The sequence below is a fragment of the Bubalus kerabau genome, chromosome 23 (genome assembly GCF_029407905.1).
Source record: "Bubalus kerabau isolate K-KA32 ecotype Philippines breed swamp buffalo chromosome 23, PCC_UOA_SB_1v2, whole genome shotgun sequence".
Taxonomy (NCBI): domain Eukaryota; kingdom Metazoa; phylum Chordata; class Mammalia; order Artiodactyla; family Bovidae; genus Bubalus; species Bubalus kerabau.
Window position 1 is genome coordinate 18,370,960 of NC_073646.1, and position 20,731 is coordinate 18,391,690.

Genomic DNA, 20,731 nt, shown 5'->3' on the forward strand with positions numbered 1-20,731 from the left:
TGAATACCATGAGTAGAGGTTTTCAAATGCCGGCCCTATGAATTGGTGAAAGGTTTTATGAATGATGGTTGATTTAAGGCCTGTGTCATTTTGTAAATGACTTTGCATCTAGCTTGTTCTTTCATGTTACAAGAAAACAGCTTAATCTTTTACCTAATGAAAAGTGGAACAAATTTGGATTTCAAGATTCAGTTTTCAATATAAAGCAAGCCATTCTCCTTTCTGCTTTCTTCTTCATAAATGCCATTTCAGATGAGATTAGGCGCATTTAGAGTGGAATGGCCATAGACCATAAATGCCATTTCAGATGGTAACTTTCATCTTGCAACTGCATGGAGAAATTAATAAAGACTAACTTCTCAGATTCTCTTGTGCATTTTGTGAGTATGCTATAACTTTTCTAGGTCCTGAAAAAGTTTACTGATCCTCCCAAAATTGTGGGGAGCGGGGGAAGAATTGTGTGTGTGTGTGTGCATGCACATGTGTGTGTATTTATACACACATGTGTACACAGTCGGAAGAATAAATTGTTGTTCCTTCTCAAAATTACAGAATCAATTGTGATTCAAATAGATTTAATTCAGGTTTGAGGGGGAAAAAAAAGAGGACCTGACAAATGTGCCAATAAGACAATTCTTGGAAACACTCAGCAGCACTGTTGCGCCGCTGGAATGCTCAAACCTGTTTGCTCGGGGGTGAGGGTCAGGGGTCCAGTTTAAGCCTCTGGGAGCCTCAGCTGCCTTCTCCTGGGATTGACACTCTTGTTTCCCCTCCCCTCCCCAGTTCCCCAAAGATGAGCAGTCACCTCTACTCGATCTCAATTTTTATTTGACCTGAAGCCAGTTGCACTGATTCCAAGAGAGAGAAAAGGGCTTGGCATGGCTTCTATCCTTTTGAGCTGGGCTGCTGAAATGACTAATAATTCCTAGGGACTCCTCTCCAAAGATTAAGTTCTCTTCATCTGCCCTGATTCACACTTATTCTTGGTTTGGGAACTAGACAGTTCAGTTCAGTCACTCAGTTGTGTCTGACTCTTTGCGACCCCATGGACTGCAGCACACCCGGATTCCCTGTCCTTCATCAACTCCCAGAGTTTACTCAAACTCATGTCCATTGTGTTGGTGATACCATCCAACCATCTCATCCTCTGTCATCCCCTTCTCCTCCTGCCTTCAATCTTTCCCAGCATCAGGGTCTTTTCCAATGAGTCGGTTCTTCGCATAAGGTGGCCAAAGTATTGGAATTTCAGCTTCAGCATCAGTCCTTCCAATGAATATTCAGGACTGATTTCCTTTAGGATGGACTGATTGGATCTCCTTGCAGTCCAAGGGACTCTCAAGAATCTTCTCCAACACCACAGTTCAAAAGCATTAATTCTTCAGCACTCAGCTTTCTTTATAGTCCACCTCTGACATCCATACATGACTACTGGAAAAACCATAGCTTTGACTAAACAGACCTTTGTTGGCAAAGAAATGTCTCTGCTTTTTAATATCTGTCTAGGTTGGTAGTAGTTTTTCTTCCAAGGATCAAGTGTCTTTTAATTTCATGGCTATGGTCACCCTCTGCAGTGATTTTGGAGCCCCCCAAAATAAACTCTTTCACTGTTTCCATTGTTCCCCCATCTATTTGCCATGAAGTGATGGGACCGCATGCCATGATCTCAGTTTTCTGAATGTTGAGTTGTAAGCCAACTTTTTCACTTTCCTCTCTCACTTTCATCAAGAACTAGACAGAGCCCCATTATTTCAACATGAAAGCCGGGGTGTCATTAAAGGTGGCCTCACATTACTGCTTAAAGGCCTAGTAGAAATCTCAATTCACTTTTTGAAGATGCCATTGTGATGCAAAGTGATTTGGGGTCTCATTATTACCGGAACCCCTTTGTTGGACTGACTGGGCCTGTCGTGCCCCCAGATTCTCCGTCTCCTCTCCTATCCTACGATTATTCCAAAACGGGGATACAGATACTTTGAGGATTCGTGGTATCAGTACAGAGAAACATACTGAAAACAGGAAAATTGCAGCTCCACAGAAAGGCCTCAGCAAGCCTGCCCTCAGATACTCATGACACACTCCACTTTGTTCTGCTGTCCTGACACTGGATTTCTTAGGCAAATGAACACCTGCCAAGTTATTGCTGTAAGAATTAATCAAGAGAGCATTTTCAATGATTACAACTTCTCCTCGCTCATTTTTTTTCCTTCCAGGCAAATGGCTGTGCATTCCTCTGTTGAACACTCACAGCTGCTAGACCCTGAATTCCATGTGAAAGAATTTTTGAGTTGTCCTCCTCTTTTCTGTGGACCACTTCCTGTGGCCCCTTTCCTGGGCAGTTTAAATTCTCAGCAGGAAAGGGTCAGTGACCTTGAATGACCCGTGTCACCCCTCTATGCCTGAGTTTCTTCGCTCTAAAAGAAGGACAACAACAGCTCATTATTAACGTTGTGAGGATTTAATGAAACAGTGCGTGGAAAGAGCCCGGCACACTGGGCCAAGCAGAGGCTCATCCCACAAAGATTTATCGAGTGTCTACTATGTGCCAGACATGCTCCCAGCTGCTGGAAATGCCAGAAGAGCAAACGCAGGCCGTTTCTGCTCTCATGGAGCTTTCAGTCCAGTTGAGGATTTGGGTGTTAATTAAACAATCACACAGATTTGTAACTCCAAATTGGGTGAAGAACTAGGAAGGAAAATTATACAGTGGCCCTGATCTAATCAAAGCACATCGTTTCATAACGTTTGAGTGGCGATCAGAAGAAAGAATACAAGTAAACTGGGAGAAAGAGGTCTCAGCCCCAACGCGCCTTTGAGCACATTAGGAAAAAGGGCCTCTGCCCTGGAACAGAAGTGGCAGAGCATGTGCTGGGGCTTCAGTGCCTCTGGCCCATCTGCCGGGAGCCCTTGAGCAGAGAACAACTTGCACAACCATATGTTGTGATCTGGCTGGAAGTAAGAGGATACTGGAGACAGAAGAAAGCCCCTCTGCCAAGGCCCTGAGGTGGGAGGGCACACTGGGGGAGATGAAAGGGGCCCCTCTGGTTGGAGCCAAGGAGCAAGGCTGGTGGGAGGGGAGTCAGGGTGCTCTGAGCACATGTCAGCTGGCACTGATGCACGATAGCATTATTCTCACGAAGTCACTGCCAGCCCACCAAGGTCTACTCAGAAACACCAAGGTTTCTCTAGACACTGTTGATTTTTAACTAGTGAAAGAAAATTCCTTCAGGGGTGTGATTTGCTGGTGTCACAACTGAGATTTACAGAATAAGGGCAATGTACAAGGAGAGACATTTAATGGGAAAGCAGGGAGACCATGTGCCTCCAGAAAAACAGAAATGCTCTCTTAAAGCCCAGAAAACTAGATATTAGGCAAAAAGAAGTGGGAACAAAAAACAGAACAAACAAACAAAAAAGCAAATAAAAGCACAGCATTAGGGAAAAGTTTCTCACAGCACTATCATTTGGAGGTTGTAATTCTCTCTCCAAAGAAGTAGACTCTCCTTTCCTTGGCCTCTTAAAAAAGACCCACCCAGCTGGAAACCCAGGACCTGGCCACACTGCCCTTGCTAGAAATGGTCCTGATCACCCCTCAGGTTCTTTCTGGCTTGATGTCTTTGATTTTGGAGTAATCCAAAAGAATATTCATTAATTCACACAAATATACTGTATCAAGGGTGGAATTTTTTCTTGTTGTTTTTAAGTCTGAGTGTAGTGGGAAATAAAACCCCAGATCCTAGAGAACTGTGCATTGTTGCCTGTTAGCTCTGGAGTCTGTCGGGCTGGACATCTGCAAACGGTGGCCCAGCGGAGTTCTGGTGTCAGCACAAATTGTGAGGGAAGCCTGGGCTTGGGGAACTGGGTGAGTCTGGATCCAGATGCTGATAGGCCACTTACAAGCTGTGTGACCCTGAGCAGGTTAGTCAACCTCTCTCCGTACTCAGTGAGAGTGGCTGTAAACTCACTTGAAAAGTGATGGCTGTCATTAGGGAGAGCCTTGCAGCCAGGACTCTCAGGGATCCCCCACATGCAAAGTCATTTCTGGGGATCCTGCCTGGAAAGCAGCCTCCATGCCACCCACATTCCTTCAGGGATTTATTTCTTTGCATTATATCTGAAAAGTCTTGACTTTGGGTCTTTCAGAGATAGCAGTGCTTTGGGGAAACATAAGGAATCCGAATTAAGTCAGACTTGTAAAATCTTGTCAGCAGTTAGTAATCTCTAAACAGCTTTTAGGAAATAAACAACAACAAAAAAGAGCATTTAGTTATTTTAAATGTGGTATCCATGATCAGAAATCCCATCATAATCATAGAATTCCACAAGAGCAGACACTGTCAATTTATCCAGCATTTGAGATATTTTATTGCTCATTAAGATGTAATAGAACTTAACTTTAAAATGTGCTTGACTTAAAACCATATTAAACCGGAATGTACATCAATCAGACAAAATTGAAATATTTCAGGAAAGAAATGAGCTACTTAATTTCCCTCCAAAAAAGAGCCCTTTTTTATGTCTCAGTCATGATGCTATATCTAAAGGTGGCTTCTGCTTTTTCTTTTACTTTATGGTCACATATGCAGCTTTCCAGGAGAAGGAAATGGCAACCCACTCCAGTATTCTTGCTTGGAGAATCCTGTGGACAGAGGAGCCTGGCAGGCTACTGTCCATAGGGTCACACAGAGTCGGGCACAACTGAAGCGCCTTAGCATGCATGCATGCATTGGAGAAGGCAATGGCAACCCACTCCAGTATTCTTGCCTGGAGAATCCCAGGGACAGAGGAGACTGATGGGCTGCCGTCTATGAGGTCGCACTGAGTCGGACATGACTAAAGCGACCTAGCAGCAGCAGCAGCATGCAGCTTTCCAACCTGGGCCCTTCAAAGCAGAGCAGGCTAATAGTGATTTAAAAGTATGCTGGAGGGTATGCTGCTAGTAAGAGCCTAGCACAGCAGGCTAATAGTGATTTAAGAGTTAAAAAAAATTCCATCCAAGATTTTAAAACAAAGAAATGCTAACTCAAGCCTAAACTTTTCTATGAAAAATGACATTGTTGCTTTCTAAGAATGGGACTGGATGAGGCACTTAATCAGAGAGGCCATTATGTTGTCAAAGGCTCTGCTAAGGCTGTAAGACAGATTCTCATGGGCTTATGATCATTTTATTGCCTTTCAGCCCACGGCCGGCAATCCCACTCTCCCTCCTGCTGACAGAATCGGAAGCGGCACTCTATATTCAGTCCTTCTGGAGAGCCTATCTGGTAAGCGTCATGTGTAATTTTGGCATTTCATCTGATGGGGAGTTTGTGTACTGTGAAGGACTCAAGGGAAAACCTGTAGATGAATTTGAAACACAGGTTAGGATAGCTAACATCCAGACCTTGGAAATAGAACAGGTCTTAAAGAGTAATTTAGAATTTCTACCAAAACTTATTTCACAATTGTCATTAAAGCTACCCTGCAACCTTTTTAAAATTTTACTTTTTATTGAGGTAAGAGTTGACTCATTGGAAAAGACTCTGATGCTGGGAGGGATTGGGGGCAGGAGGAGAAGGGGACGACAGAGGATGAGATGGCTGGATGGCATCACTGACTCGATGCCATGATGGACTCGATGGACGTGAGTCTGAGTGACCCCCGGGAGTTGGTGATGGACAGGGAGGCCTGGCATGCTGCGGTTCATGGGGTCGCAAAGAGTTGGACACGACTGAGCGACTGAACTGAACTTTAGTTTATAATACTTTTTATGTTTCGTGTGTATGACATATTCCTGCCTTGTATGCACTACAGCATGCTCACCAACAGAAATTTTATTTCCATCCATCACCCTACAGTTGATCTCCTTTACCCTCTTCACCCTCCCCCAGCCTCTTCCCCTCTGGTAATCTATATCAACATATTGGTTTGGTTTGGTTCATTTATTTTATGTTTTGGTTTGTCTGTTTTTTTTTTTTATATTCCACATATAAGTGAAATTATACAAAATTTGTCTTCATCTTACTTAGTGTAATACCCTCAAGGTCTAACCATGTTGTTGCAAGTGGCAGGATTTCATTTTTTGTGTGACTGAGTAATATTTCAGTGTGTGTGTGTGTATTACATCTTTACCCATTCATCCATTGATGGGTACTTATTTTGTTTCCCTATCTTGGCTATTGTGAACAATGCTGTGGTGAAAACAGAGGTGTGTATATATATATATATATATGTGTGTGTGTATATATATATATATATTCAAATTAGTGTTTTCATATTCTTTGGATAATTACCCAGAAGTGGAATAGCGGGATCATATGATGTTCTATTTCTCTGTTTTTGAGGGATCATGATGTGTTCCACAGTGGTTTCACCAGTTTACATTCCCACCAACAGGGCACAAGTTTTCCTTTTCTCCACATCCTTATCAACACTCATTATTTCTTGACTTTTTGATGATACCCGTTACAATAAGGATGCTGAACATCTTTGCATGAGCCTATTAACCCTATTTATGTCTTCTTTGTAAAATATCTATTCATCTCTCTGTCTTTTTAAAAAGAGTTTTGCTGTTGTCATTGTTGAATTGTGTAAGTTCTTTGTATATTTTGGATATTAACCCCTTATCAGATATATGATTTGCAAATACCATCTCTCATTCAGTAGATTGTCTTTTTGTTTTGTTGATGGTTTCCTTCTCTGTGCAAAAGCTTTTGAGTTTGATGTAGTACCATTTTTTTTTTCTTTTGTCTCCCTTGCCTGAGGAGACATATCCAGAAATATATTGCTAAGACCAAAGTCAAAGATCTTACTTCCTATATTTTTTCCTAGGAGTTTTATCATTTCAAGTCTTGCATTCATTCAAGTATTTAGTTCATTTTGAGTTGATTTTTGTGTGTGGTGAATATTGGACTACTTTCCTTTTTTAGTATGTGGCCTTTCAGTTTTCCCAACAATGTTTATTGAAGAGACTATCCTTTCTCCACTGGATGTTCTTTGCTCCTTTTTCTTTTTTAAATTTATTTATTTTTTTACTTTACAATATTGTATTGGTTTTGCCATACATTGACTTGAATCCACCATGAGTGTACATGTGTTCCCCATCCTGAACCCCCCTCCCACCTCCCTCCCCATCCCATCCGTCTGGGTCATCCCAGTGCACCAGCCCCGAGCACCTTGTATCATGCATCAAACCTGGACTGGTGATTCATTTCACATATGATATTTTACATGTTTCAATGTCATTCTCCCATATCATCCCACCCTTGCCCTCTTCCACAGAGACCAAAAGACTGTTCAATATATCTGTGTCTCTTTTGCTGTCTCGCATACAGGGTTATCATTACCTTCTTTCTAAATTCCATATATATGTGTTAGTATACTGTATTGGTGTTTTTCTTTCTGGCTTAATTCACTCTGTATAATAGACTCCAGTTTCATCCACCTCATTAGAACTGATTCAAATGTATTCTTTTTAATGGCTGAGTAATATTCCATTGTGTATATGTACCACAGCTTTCTTATCCATTCATCTGCTGATGGACATCTAGGTTGCTTCCATGTCCTGGCTATTATAAACAGTGCTGCGATGAACATTGGGATACACGTGTCTCTTTCCCTTCTGGTTTCCTCAGTGTGTATACCCAGCAGTGGGATTGCTGGGTCATATGGCAGTTCTATTTCCAGTTTTTTAAGGAATCTCCACACTGTTCTCCATCATGGCTGTACTAGTTTGCATTCCCACCAACAGTGTAAGAGGGTTCCCTTTTCTCCACACCCTCTCCAGCATTTATTGCTTGTAGACTTTTGGATCGCAGCCATTCTGACTGGCATGAAATGGTACCTCATTGTGGTTTTGATTTGCATTTCTCTGATAATGAGTGATGTTGAGCATCTTTTCATGTGTTTGTTAGCCATCTGTATATCTTCTTTGGAGAAATGTCTGTTTAGTTCTTTGGCCCATTTTTTGACTGGGTCTTTTATTTTTCTGGAATTGAGCGGCAGGAGTTGCTTGTATATTTTTGAGATTAATTCTTTGTCAGTTGCTTCATTTGCTATTATTTTCTCCCATTCTGAAGGCTGTCTTTTCACCTTGCTTATAGTTTCCTTTGTTGTGCAGAAGCTTTTAATTTCAATTATGTCCCATTTGTTTATTTTTGCTTTTATTTCCAATGTGGGTCATAGAGGATCCTGCTGTGATTTATGTCGGAGAGTGTTTTGCCTATGTTCTCCTCTAGGAGTTTAATAGTTTCTGGTCTTACATTTAGATCTTTAATGCATTTTGAGTTTATTTTTGTGTATAGTGTTAGAAAGTGTTCTAGTTTCATTCTTTTACAAGTGGTTGACCAGTTTTCTCAGCACCACTTGTTAAAGAGATTGTCTTTTCTCCATTGTATATTCTTGCCTCCTTTGTCAAAGATAAGGTGTCCATAGGTGTGTGGATTTATCTCTGGGCTTTCTATTTTGTTCCATTGATCTATATTTCTGTCTTTGTACCAGTACCAAACTGTCTTGATGACTGGCTTTGTAGTAGAGCCTGAAGTTAGACAGGTTGATTCCTCCAGTTCCATTCTTCTTTCTTAGGATTGCTTTGGCTATTCGAGGTTTTTTGTATTTCCATACAAATTGTGAAATTATTTGTTGTAGTTCTCTGAAAAGTACTGTTGGTAGCTTGATAGGGATTGCCTTGAATCTATAGATTGCTTTGGGCAGTATACTCATTTTCACTACATTGATTCTTCTGATCCACAAACACAGTGTATTTCTCCATCTATTTGTGTCCTCTTTGATTTCTTTCACCAGTGTTTTATAGTTTTCTATATATAGGTCTTTTGTTTCTTTAGGTAGATATATTCCTAAGTATTTTATTCTTTCCATTGCAATGGTGAATGGAATTGTTTCCTTAATTTCTCTTTCTGTTTTCTCATTATTAGTGTATAAGAATGCAAGGGATTTCTGTGTGTTGATTTTATATCTTGCAACTTTACTATATTCATTGATTAGCTCTGGTAATTTTCTGGTGGAGTCTTTAGGGTTTTCTATGTAGAGGATCATGTCATCTGCAAACAGTGCGAGTTTTACTTCTTCTTTTCCAATCTGGATTCCTTTTATTTCTTTTTCTGCTCTATTGCTGTGGCCAAAACTTCCAAAGCTATGTTGAATAGTAGTGGTGAGAGTGGGCACCCTTGTCTTGTTCCTGATTTTAGGGGAAATGCTTTCAATTTTTCACCATTGAGGATAATGTTTGCTGAGGGTCTGTCGTATATAGCTTTTATTATGTTGAGGTATGTTCCTTCTATTTCTGCTTTCTGGAGAGTTTTTATCATAAATGGATGTTGAATTTTGTCAAAGGCTTTCTCTGCATCTATTGAGATAATTATATGGCTTTTATTTTTCAATTTGTTAATGTGGTGTATTACATTGATTGATTTGCTGATATTGAAGAATCCTTGCATCCCTGGGATAAAGCCCATTTGGTCATGATGTATGATCTTTTCAATATGTTGTTGGATTCTGTTTGCTAGAATTTTGTTAAGGATTTTGGCATCTATGTTCATCAGTGATATTGGCCTGTAGTTTTCTTTTTCTTTTTCTTTTTTTTTTTTTTTTTGTGGCATCTTTGTCATGTTTTGGTATTAGGGTGATGGTGACCTCATAGAATGAGTTTGAAAGTTTACCTTCCTCTGCAATTTTCTGAAAGAGTTTGAGCAGGATAGGTGTTAGTTCTCTAAATTTTTGGTAGAATTCAGCTGTGAAGCCATCTGGTCCTGGGCTTTTGTTTGTTGGAAGATTTCTGATTACAGTTTCAATTTCTGTGCTTGTGATGGGTCTGTTAAGATTTTCTATTTCTTCCTGGTTCAATTTTGGAAAGTTGTATTTTTCTAAGAATGTATCCATTTCTTCCAAGTTGTCCATTTTATTTGCATATAGTTGCTGATAATAGTCTCTTATGATCCTTTGTATTTCTGTGTTGTCTCTTGTGATCTCTCCATTTTCATTTCTAATTTTGTTGATTTGATTTTTCTCCCTTTGTTTCTTGATGAGTCTGGCTAATGGTTTGTCAATTTTATTTATCTTCTCAAAGAACCAGCTTTTGGTTTTGTTGATTTTTACTATGACATCTTTTGTTTCCTTTGCATTTATTTCTGCCCTAATTTTTAAGATTTCTTTCCTTCTACTAGCCCTGGGGTTCTTCATTTCTTCCTTTTCAAGTTGCTTTAGATTTAGGTTATTTATTTGACCTGTTTCTTGTTTCTTGAGGTAAGCCTGTATTGCTATGAACCTTCCCCTTAGTACTGCTTTTACAGTGTCCCATAGGTTTTGGGTTGTTGTGTTTTCTTTTTCATTCGTTTCTATGCATATTTTGATTTCTTTTTGATTTCTTCTGTGATTTGTTGGTTATTCAGCAGTGTATTGTTCCGCCTCCATATGTTGGGATTTTTAATAGTTTTTCTCCTGTAATTGACATCTAATCTTACTGCATTGTGGTCAGAAAAGATGCTTGGAATGATTTCTATTTTTTTGAATTTACCAAGGCTAGATTTATGGCCCAGGATGTGATCTATCCTGGAGAAGGTTCTGTGTGCGCTTGAGAAAAAGGTGAAATTCATTATTTTGGGGTGAAATGTCCTATAGATATCAATTATATCTAACTCATCTATTGTATCAAGTTTGTGTTTCCTTGTTAATTTTCTGTTTAGTTGATCTATCCATAGGTGTGAGTGGGGTATTAAAGTCTCCCACTATTATTGTGTTATTGTTAATTTCCCCTTTCATACTTGTTAGCATTTGTCTTACATATTGTGGTGCTCCTATGTTGGGTGCATATATATTTATGATTGTTATATCTTCTTCTTGGATTGATCCTTTGATCATTATGTAGTGTCATCTTTGTCTCTTTTCACAGCCTTTGTTTTAAAGTCTATTTTATCTGATATGAGTATTGCTTTCTTTTGGTCTCTATTTGCATGGAATTTATTTTTCCAGCCCTTCACTTTCGGTCTGTATGTGCCCCTTGTTTCGAGGTGGGTCTCTTGTAGACAACATATATAGGGGTCTTGTTTTTGTATCCATTCAGCCAGTCTTTGTCTTTTGGTTGGGGCATTCAATCCATTTACATTTAAGGTAATTATTGATAAATATGATCCCGTTGCCATTTACTTTATTGTTTTGGGTTTGAGTTTATACACCCTTTCTGTGTTTTCTGTCTAGAGAAGATCCTTTAGCATTTGTTGGAGAGCTGGTTTGGTGGTGCTGAATTCTCTCAGCTTTTGCTTGTCTGTAAAGCTTTTGATTTCTCCTTCATATTTTAATGAGATCCTTGCTGGGTACAGTAATCTGGGCTGTAGGTTATTTTCTTTCATCACTTTAAGTATGTCCTGCCATTCCCTTCTGGCCTGAAGAGTTTCTATTGAAAGATCAGCTGTTATCCTTATGGGGATCCCCTTGTGTGTTATTTGTTGTTTTTCCCTTGCTGCTTTTAATATTTGTCCTTTGTGTTTGATCTTTGTTAATTTGATTAATATGTGTCTTGGGGTGTTTCACCTTGGGTTTATCCTGTTTTGGACTCTCTGGGTTTCTTGGACTTGGGTGATTATTTCCTTCCCGATTTTAGGGAAGTTTTCAACTATTATCTCCTCAAGTATTTTCTCGTAGTCTTTCTTTTTGTCTTCTTCTTCTGGGACTCCTATGATTCGAATATTGGGGTGTGTAACATTGTCCCAGAGGTCTCTGAGGTTGTCCTCATTTCTTTTAATTATTTTTTCTTTTTTCCTCTCTGTTTCATTTTTTTCTACTGTTCTATCTTCTACCTCACTTATCCTATCTTCTGCCTCCGTTATTCTCCTGTTGGTTCCCTCCAGAGTGTTTTTGATCTCATTTATTGCATTATTTATTATATATTGACTCTTTTTTATTTCTTCTAGGTCCTTGTTAAACCTTTCTTGCATCTTCTTGATCCTTGTCTCCAGGCTATTTATCTGTAACTCCAATTTGTTTTCAAGATTTTGGATCATTTTCACTATCATTATTCAGAATTCTTTATCTTGTAGATTCCCTATCTCTTCCTCTTTTGTTTGGTTTGGTGGGCATTTATCCTGTTCCTTTACCTGCTGGGTATTTCTCTGCCTTTTCATCTTGTTTATATTGCTGTGTTTGGGGTGGCCTTTCTATATTCTGGCAGTTGGTGGTTCCTCTTTATTGTGGTGGTTCCTCACTGTGGGTGGGGTTGGACAGGTGGCTTGTCAAGGTTTTCTGGTTAGGGAAGCTTGTGTCAGTGTTCTGGTGGGTGGAGCTGGATATCTTCTTTCTGGAGTGCAATGAAGTGTCCAGTAATAAGTTTTGAGATGTCAATGGGTTTGGTGTGACTTTGGTCAGCCTGTGTATTGAGGCTCAGGGTTATGTTCCTGTGTTGCTGGAGAATTTGCATGGTATGTCTTGCTCTGGAGCTTGTTGGCCCTTGGGTGGTACTTAGTTTCAGTGTAGGTATGGAAGCATTTGATGAGCTCCTATCGATTAATGTTCAGATTCAGGAGTTCTCTGGTGTTCTCAGGATTTGGACTTAAGCCTCCTCCCTCTGGTTTTCAGTCTTATTCTTACAGTAGCCTCAATACTTCTCCATCTATACAGCACTGATGATAAAACATCTAGGTTAATGATGAAAAGTTTCTCCACAGTGAGGGACACCCAGAGAGGTTCACAGAGTTACATGGAGAAGAGAAGAGGGAGGAGTGAGATAGAGGTGACCAGGAGGAAAAGAGGGGGAATCAAAAAGGGAGAGAGCAAGCTAGCCAGTAATCACTTCCCTATGTGCTCTCCACAGTCTGGATCCCTCACAGATGTTCAAGGAGTTACACAGAGAAGAGAAGAGGGAGGAAGGAGACAGAGGTAGCCAGGAGGATAAAAGGGAGAATCAAAAGGAGAGAGACAGATCGAGCCAGTAATCAGTTCCCTAAATGTTCTCCACAGCCTGGAACACCAAGTTGGGTAGAAAAGAAAGGGGGGAGGGGGGAGATAGAGGCGACCTGATGGAGAAAAAGGAGAGTCAAAAAGGGGAGAGAGCAATCAGGCCAGTGATCTTGCTCCCAAGTAAAAATCGGTACTGAAGATTGGGTTCTTAAAGGTACAAAGTTGATAACAAATACCAAAAAACAAAGAATAAAAATCTTGTGTAGAGCTTAGATTCTCAAAAATACAATATGAAAAACAAAAACAAGCAAACAAAAAACAAACAACAACAAAAACACAAAGTCACAGAAGTTATAAAATATATATATATATAATATGAAGTTTGCTTTAAAAATAAAGTCTTTTTTTTTTGCAAGGTAATAGTAGGTTATAAAAATGAAAATTAAAGGAGTAATGGGGACTTAAAAATAACAAATAAAATAAAATAAAAAAATAAAATGATAATAGTAAAAGTATATCTAAGACTTTTTCTGGAGCTGTTGCTTACAATGTGGGGTCAGTTTATTTTCAGATAGTTCCCTGGTCCAGCTTGTACTTCTCATGGTCTATAGGCCCCTTCCTATGTAGTTGGTGCTAAGTACAGGGTTTTAATCTATTGCACCTGTCACTTCCAAAGCAGTTCCCTCTGCTTATTTTAGCTTCTTCTGTTTGCTGGTCTCTTCAGTGTCCTATTTCCGCCCTGACACAAGGGGTGCGGTGGTGGTCACTTTTTTTTAGGCTCGCTTGTTCAGTTGTGCTTTGGGGAGGGAAGAACACTGCAAACAAATATCACTGGTGTGTGTTCACAGTGATTCAGCCACACTGGGTTTGCCCCCACTCATGGAGTGTGTGCTTTCCCAGTCTACACTGCTCAGACTCTAGGTTGCTCTGCCAGGAACTGTCTGATGCGGGCCCTGGTTTGCATGCACTTCTCAGGTCTAAGCCACTCAGGTTCAGGTTCTCAGGTACTCCACAAAGGCGCAGACTTGGTTGGGCCTGCGTTTTGCGCCCATCCCAGGTCCAAGTAGGTTAGGTGACCAATTCCTTGGCATGCGTAGTCGTCCTCAGTTGAAGGCTGAGACTTATCCCCTCCCCCGTCTCAGATGCTTGGTTTTCTGGGTGTACAACGGGCGCGCCTTGTGTCTCTTCTGGGAAGCTGATCTCTGGCTGTGACCCTCCTGGCAGATGTGGACCATCCAGAATCCCAAGAAGTCTTGGTTAGCAATGAAGTCTGCTTGCAGTTTGGTATAGGATGCCTCTCTGGGGCCGCGATTGCCCCCTTCTGGCTCTGGCTGCCCTCACCTGCCTGCCTCTGGCGGGCGATGGGCCAGTCCACAGCCGGCTGGCTCTGCTCAGTCCTTTGTTCTGTGAGCATGCCTGGCGCTGGTTAGGGCTTTTCGCGGGATTGCAGGATAGCTATCCCACAGTCTGGATTGCTATCTCAAGCTAGTTCCCTCAGATTGCCCTCCGGGCATTCAGGCCCAGTCCTTATCGTAAGCAATGCCGCCCGCTCCTCCCTGTCCCTCCCCCGCTTGCTAGTGGGAGATGCAAGCGTCTGGGCTGTTGCACTGCTGAGAGTTGCTGTTAGGCACGTAATCTGTGGGTTTTAATTATTTATTTGTTTTTCCTCCTGGTTATTTTGCCCTCTGAGATTTCAAGGCTTGCCACAGACCCGCTGGAGAGAGTGTTTCCTGGTGTTTGGAAACTTCTCTCTTTTTCAAGACTCCCTTCCCGGGACGAATCTCCGTCCCTACCTCTTTTGTCTCTCTTTTTATCTTTTATATTTTGTCCTACCTCCTTTCAAAGATAATGGGCTGTTTTTCTGGGTGCCTGGTGTCCTGTGCCGGCATTCAGAAGTTGTTCTGTGGAATTTGCTCGGCGCTCAAATGTTCTTTCAATGAATTTGTGGGGGAGAAAGTGGTCTCCCATCCTATTCCTCCACCATCTTAGGACCCCTACCTGCTCCTTTGTTGTAAATTAGTTATCCATATATGTATGGTTTTATTTCTGGGCTCTCATTTATGTTCCATTGATCTGTGTAACTGTCTTTCTGCCAACACCATGCTGTTTTGATTACTATAACTTTGTAATATAGCTTGAAATCAGCTTTGTTCATTTTTATCAGGATTGCTTTGGCTATTTGGAGTCTTTTGTGATTCCATATAAATTTTAGAATTTTAAATTCTATTTCTGTGAAAAATGTCCTTGGAATTTTGATAAGGATCATATTGAATCTGTCTGCATAGGTAATATTGACATTTTAACCATGTTAATGCTTCCAATCCATAAGCATGAAAATCTGTCCATTTATTTGTTTATTATTCAATTTCTTTCAACAATCTCTTATAGTTTTTAGACTACAAGTCTTTTGCCTCTTTAGTTAAATTTATTCCAAGATATTTTACCCTTTTTGTTGTTATCTTAAATGGGATTGTTTTCTTAATTTCTCTTCCTGCTACCTAATTGTTTGCATGTAGAAATGCAATAGATTTTTGTATATTGATTTTGTACCCTGTAACTTTACTGGATTTATTTATTTTTTTATTTATTATTTTTAAATATTTTTTGTAGCATCTTCAGGATTTTCTATATATAAAATCATGCCATCCTCATATTGTAGCAGTTTTACTTCATTCTTTCCAATTTGAATGTCTTTTATTTCTTTTTCTTGCCTAGTTGCTTGGGTTAGAACTTCTAATACTATGTTGAATAAAAGTGGTGAGAAGGGGCATCCTTGTCTTGTTCTTGATTTTAGAAGGGGAGTGTTACTAATCCAAACTCAGGTTTTCTCACCAGATGCACAGCAAAACCAATCTACTGGCACTGGGTTGTGGCGAAGGAGAGTACAGTATTTATTGCAGGGTACCAAACAAGGGGAATGGGCAATGCTCAAAAGACCCAGACTCCCTGGGAAAGATTTATAGAGACAGTGTTAGAGGTGAAAGTCGCAGGGAACCTAAACAGCTCATAGACAATTTTCTGATTGGTAGATAGTGAGGGTGGTATTTCAGGAAGCTCCATCATCAGTTTTCCAACTCCAGCTGGTCTAGGGTCTATGAGTATAGGGCCAGTGGCTTTCACCTGGTGGGGATCTAGTTTTTACTACATTTAATATTAATTTTTTCTTAAAATTAACAAAAACCTTTACTTCCTTAAACACTCTGAAGGAAAAATATAGTCTCCCACTATAGGAAGTAAAAAATTTCTGAGTGTAGTATAGTATACATAAGATTTACCATTTTAACCAATTTTGTGTACAGTTCAGTGGCATTAAGTACACTTGCATTGTTTTGCAATCATCATTACCATTCATCTTTCTAAATTGAAACTCTGTATCCATTAACTCCCTATTCTTCCCTCTCCCAGCCTCTGGCAACCACTTTTCTACTTTCTGTCTCAATGACTGCTCTAAGAACCTCAGGTAAAAGTGGAGTCATATAGAATTTATCCTTTTGGTTTATTTCACTTGGCAGAATGTCCTCAAGTTTCATCTATATTGTAGCATGTGTCAGAACCTCCTCCCTTTTTAAAGTCTGAATAATATTCTTGCCAGGAAGTTTTAAAATCCAGAAATCTGACACACTCACTTGTTGTCATAAAACCATCCAGACATTCATGAAATATTTTTAAACTGACCACATGAACAGAAATGTCACATGGTATGAAGAACTATTTGTAGTAAACCATTCTTGAGAGTTGTGATGATATAATCAGCATTATAAATAGGTTCTGATAGTTACTTCTTGACATTAAGCACTTCTGTAGAAGCAGACATTTTCTTCTTTCTTCTTTCTTCTTTCAAAATACTACATTAATGGTTAGAAAGCCAGATTGTTTCAACATGCAAAACTGGAGTTTTTAAAAATCTATTTGGATATTGTGAATGAAATCTGGTCCTTTCATAGTCTCCTTTCTGAAGTGTGTTTGGTGATAAGCCAAACTACCACATCAATGGTGCCCTTCTGCTTATGAAATATTGGATGCAATAGGTACCAACTGATAGAGAAACCTGTTCTTTTGCGATGTTCATATGAGGTTCTCATGGGCCGTAACGACTGAAATTTCTTTAATGATTTAGGAGGCAGAGACCAGGTAAATCCACTGAATATTTATTCTGTCTAAATAAGCGCCTGGTGTCATGCCTTCTGCCCATTTGTTTTGTTTTATTCTGTCTAACTCAGCCTAGACACCAGCATGGCATGTAGTCTTCCCTTCCTCCCAACATCAATTCCCCCTCCACTGTGACAACTGAGAATCGCAGAGATCATCAATCATTAACATTATTTGATGAACAATACAATGCAAAGTTGCTCCAGCAGCTGCCTTTTGGCTTTGCAAAGTTAAAAAATCAGAGATCCTGCAAAGAACAATGAGAATCTGTGCAGTTATCCCTTTGTTAATGGTGAACTGACCTGGGGCAAATGAGGTGCCCCCAAAGAGAAACATCTTGGTGTAAACAAAGCATACAAAATCTAGAGTTGTACAGGGTCCCCCTTCCCCTCTGGCTTGAGACAGCTTGGGTGCAATTCATTCAGGAACATGGACACTTAAGTATTGCATTCCCCTGGCTACAGGGGTTAGTTCGTGATAAGCAGGGGAGGGCCAGTCACACTGAGTGAAACTCCATTCTGGGATTCTACTAGGAGTTGTTGCGACAGAGCAGCTTGATAGCCTGCTAAGAGACTAGGCTATCAACAACCATCTCACCACTGTGTGAAGAGCCTTCAGGAGAAGTGACCGCAGAGGCAAGCAGAGCTGAGAGACCAAGGAAGGGGCCTGAGTCTGGATGAGGATGTGGCTGAAGCATCTAGATTCATCTGTGCCACTGAATCCTCTCCCAGATGGATTTTTCTGTCACAGCTAAAGTCCTTACAATTACAATTTTCAACATAAAATTTCTAGACTGTTGATTACTTGTACATGAAAGAGGTTATTAGCACAAAATAAAAATCTGGGTTCACTTGTGCAGAGTAACCATCCCAATTGTCCCAGGGAAAGACTGGCCTGTATCAACTGGAGACTTGACTAGAGAGGGGACACTTACCTCAAGGAAAACCTATCTATTTTTTTTATTGTATAAGTAATACTTATACAATGCTATTGTGTAATGCTATTGTGGAAAAAGATAAACTTTTAAAAATTATGATTCATTCATCCTTTTAGAATTTTTCCTGTCCATATAAAAAGATTTTTAAAAAACCCCCAAAAAGCTGTGCTGATAAACAGTTTTGTGCCTGCTCTCTTCCTTTTAAAACATTTTGGGAATATCTTTGTCATTGCACCAAGTTCTATTGCATACATTTAAATGACTCTGTGATAGTCCTTTCTGTAAATGCACCAAACCATGATTTAACCATAGTTGTTTGGACATTCTAGTTTTCTCTCATTTATAAGATATATTGTGAAAAGCATCCTTGCTCATATGTCTTTGCATACATATCTGATTTTCTGTGTAAGAATAATTACTTGAAGTGGAATAGATGGCTCCAAAAGTAAGCACCTTCTTTAGGAGCTTTGATTATTATTGCTAAATTATTCTCCAGAGAGGTTAGAGTTTTATTAGCCTCTAGACCTACTTTCAGGCAGCAACAATGTATGCAAGTGTGCACTAAGTATAGGTTTTGATGGCAGAGTGGAGAGAGGAAGAAGAAAGATATTGGGAGCATGAAGCACTCCTGAGAAGGATAACGTTGCATGGCTATTGTACTGGAAGAAAATATTTTAAAATCATATATCTGATAAGGAATTAATATTTAGAATGTATAGAGAACTCACAAAACTCAACAACAGCAACAACCAAAAGAACAACCTGATTCAAAAATGGGCAAACAACTTGAATGGACTTTTCTCCAAAGAAGATATATGAATGGCCAACAGGTACATGAAAATATTCTCAACATCACTAATCATTAGAGAAATGCAAATCAAAACCACAGTGAAAAGCAATCTCACACTCATTAGGATGGCCATTATTAGAAAAATGGAAAACAATAAATGTTGGCAAGGATATAGAGAAACTGGGATCCTGTGCACTATTGGTGGGAATTTAAGATGGTACAGTCATTATGAAAAAAGAGTATGAAGGCTCAAAAAACTAAAAATAGAATTACCATGCTGCTAAAGTCGCTTCAGTCGTGTCCGACTCTGTGCGACCCCATAGACGGCAGCCCACCAGACTCCCCCATCCCTGGGATTCTCCAGGCAAGAACACTGGAGTGGGTTGCCATTTCCTTCTCCAATGCATGAAAGTGAAAAAGTGAAAGTGAAGTCGCTCAGTCGTGTCCCACTCTTCGCGATCACATGGACTGCAGCCTACCAGGTTCCTCCATCCATGGGATTTTCCAGGCAAGAGTACTGGAGTGGGGTGCCATCACCTTCTCCTAGAATTACCATATAACCCAGCAATTCCATTTCCAGGTATGTATCCAAAAGAATTGAAAGCAAGATCTTTTTTATTAATTTATTTATTTTTAATTGGAGGATCAGTTCAGTTCAGTCGCTCAGTTGTGTCCGACTCTTTGTGACCCCATGAACTGCAGCATGCCAGGCCTCTCTGTCCATCACCAACTTCCGGAGTTCATCCAAACTTATGTCCATCGAGTCGGTGATGCCATCCAGCCATCTCATCTTCTGTCTTCCCCTTCTCCTCCTGCCCCCAATCCCTCCCAGCATCAGAGTCTTTTCCAATGAGTCAACTCTTCACATGAGGTGGCCAAAGTATTGGAGTTTCAGCTTTAGCATCAGTCCTTCCAAAGAACACCCAGGACTGATCTCCTTTAGAATGGACTGGTTGGATCTCCTTGCAGTCCAAGGGACTCTCAAGAGTCTTCTCCAACACCACAATTCAAAAGCATCAATTCTTTGGTGCTCAACTTTCTTCACAGTCCAACTTTCACATCCATACATGACCACTGGAAAAACCATAGCCTTGACCAAATGGACCTTTGTTGGCAAAGTAATGTCTCTGCTTTTCAATATGCTATCTAGGTTGGTCATAACTTCCCTTCCAAGGAGTAAGCATCTTTTAATTTCATGGCTGCAATCACCATCTGCAGAGAATCTGCCCAGAAAAATAGTCTGACACTGTTTCCACTGTTTCCTCATCTATTTGCCATGAAGTGATGGGACCAGATGCCATGATCTTCGTTTTCTGAATGTTGAGCTTTAAGCCAACTTTTTCACTCTCCTCTTTCACTTTCATCAAGAGGCTTTTTAGTTCCTCTTCACTTTCTGCCATAAGGGTGGTGTCATCTGCATATCTGAGGTTATTGATATTTCTCCGGGCAATCTTGATTCCAGCTTGTGCTTCTTCCAGTCCAGCGTTTCTCATGATGTACTCTGCATTTAAGTTAAATAAGCAGGGTGACAATATACAGCCTTGATGTACTCCTTTTCCTATTTGGAACCAGTCTGTTGTTCCATGTCCAGTTCTAACTGTTGCTTCCTGATCTGCATATAGGTTTCTCAAGAAGCAGGTCAGGTGGTCTGGTATTCCCATCTCTTTCAGAATTTTCCACAGTCTATTGTGATCCACACAGTCAAAGGCTTTGGCATAGTCAATAAAGCAGAAATAGATGTTTTTCTGGAACTCTCTTGCTTTTTCCATGATCCAGCAGATGTTGGCAATTTGATCTCTGGTTCCTCTGCCTTTTCTAAAACCAGCTTGAACTTCTGGAAGTTCATGGTTCATATATTGCTGAAGCCTAGCTTGGAGAATTTTGAGCATTACTTTACTAGCATGTGAGATGAGTGTTGGTTTCTGCCATATATCAACATGAATCAGCACTGGTATATATATGTCCCCTCCCTA

At 40.1% G+C, this 20,731-nt stretch overlaps 1 protein-coding gene across 4 annotated transcripts in view; it reads left to right on the top strand.

The window, feature by feature from the left end:
• The window catches only part of IQCK (IQ motif containing K), a 155,824-nt gene that overhangs the window by 71,744 nt on the left and 63,349 nt on the right, over positions 1-20,731 (top strand). For all 4 annotated transcript variants that reach the window (XM_055561839.1, XM_055561842.1, XM_055561840.1 and 1 more), the window contains one exon: positions 5,177-5,261. In XM_055561839.1, the coding sequence (XP_055417814.1) occupies positions 5,177-5,261 (85 nt within the window). The remainder of the gene's footprint in view (positions 1-5,176; positions 5,262-20,731) is intronic.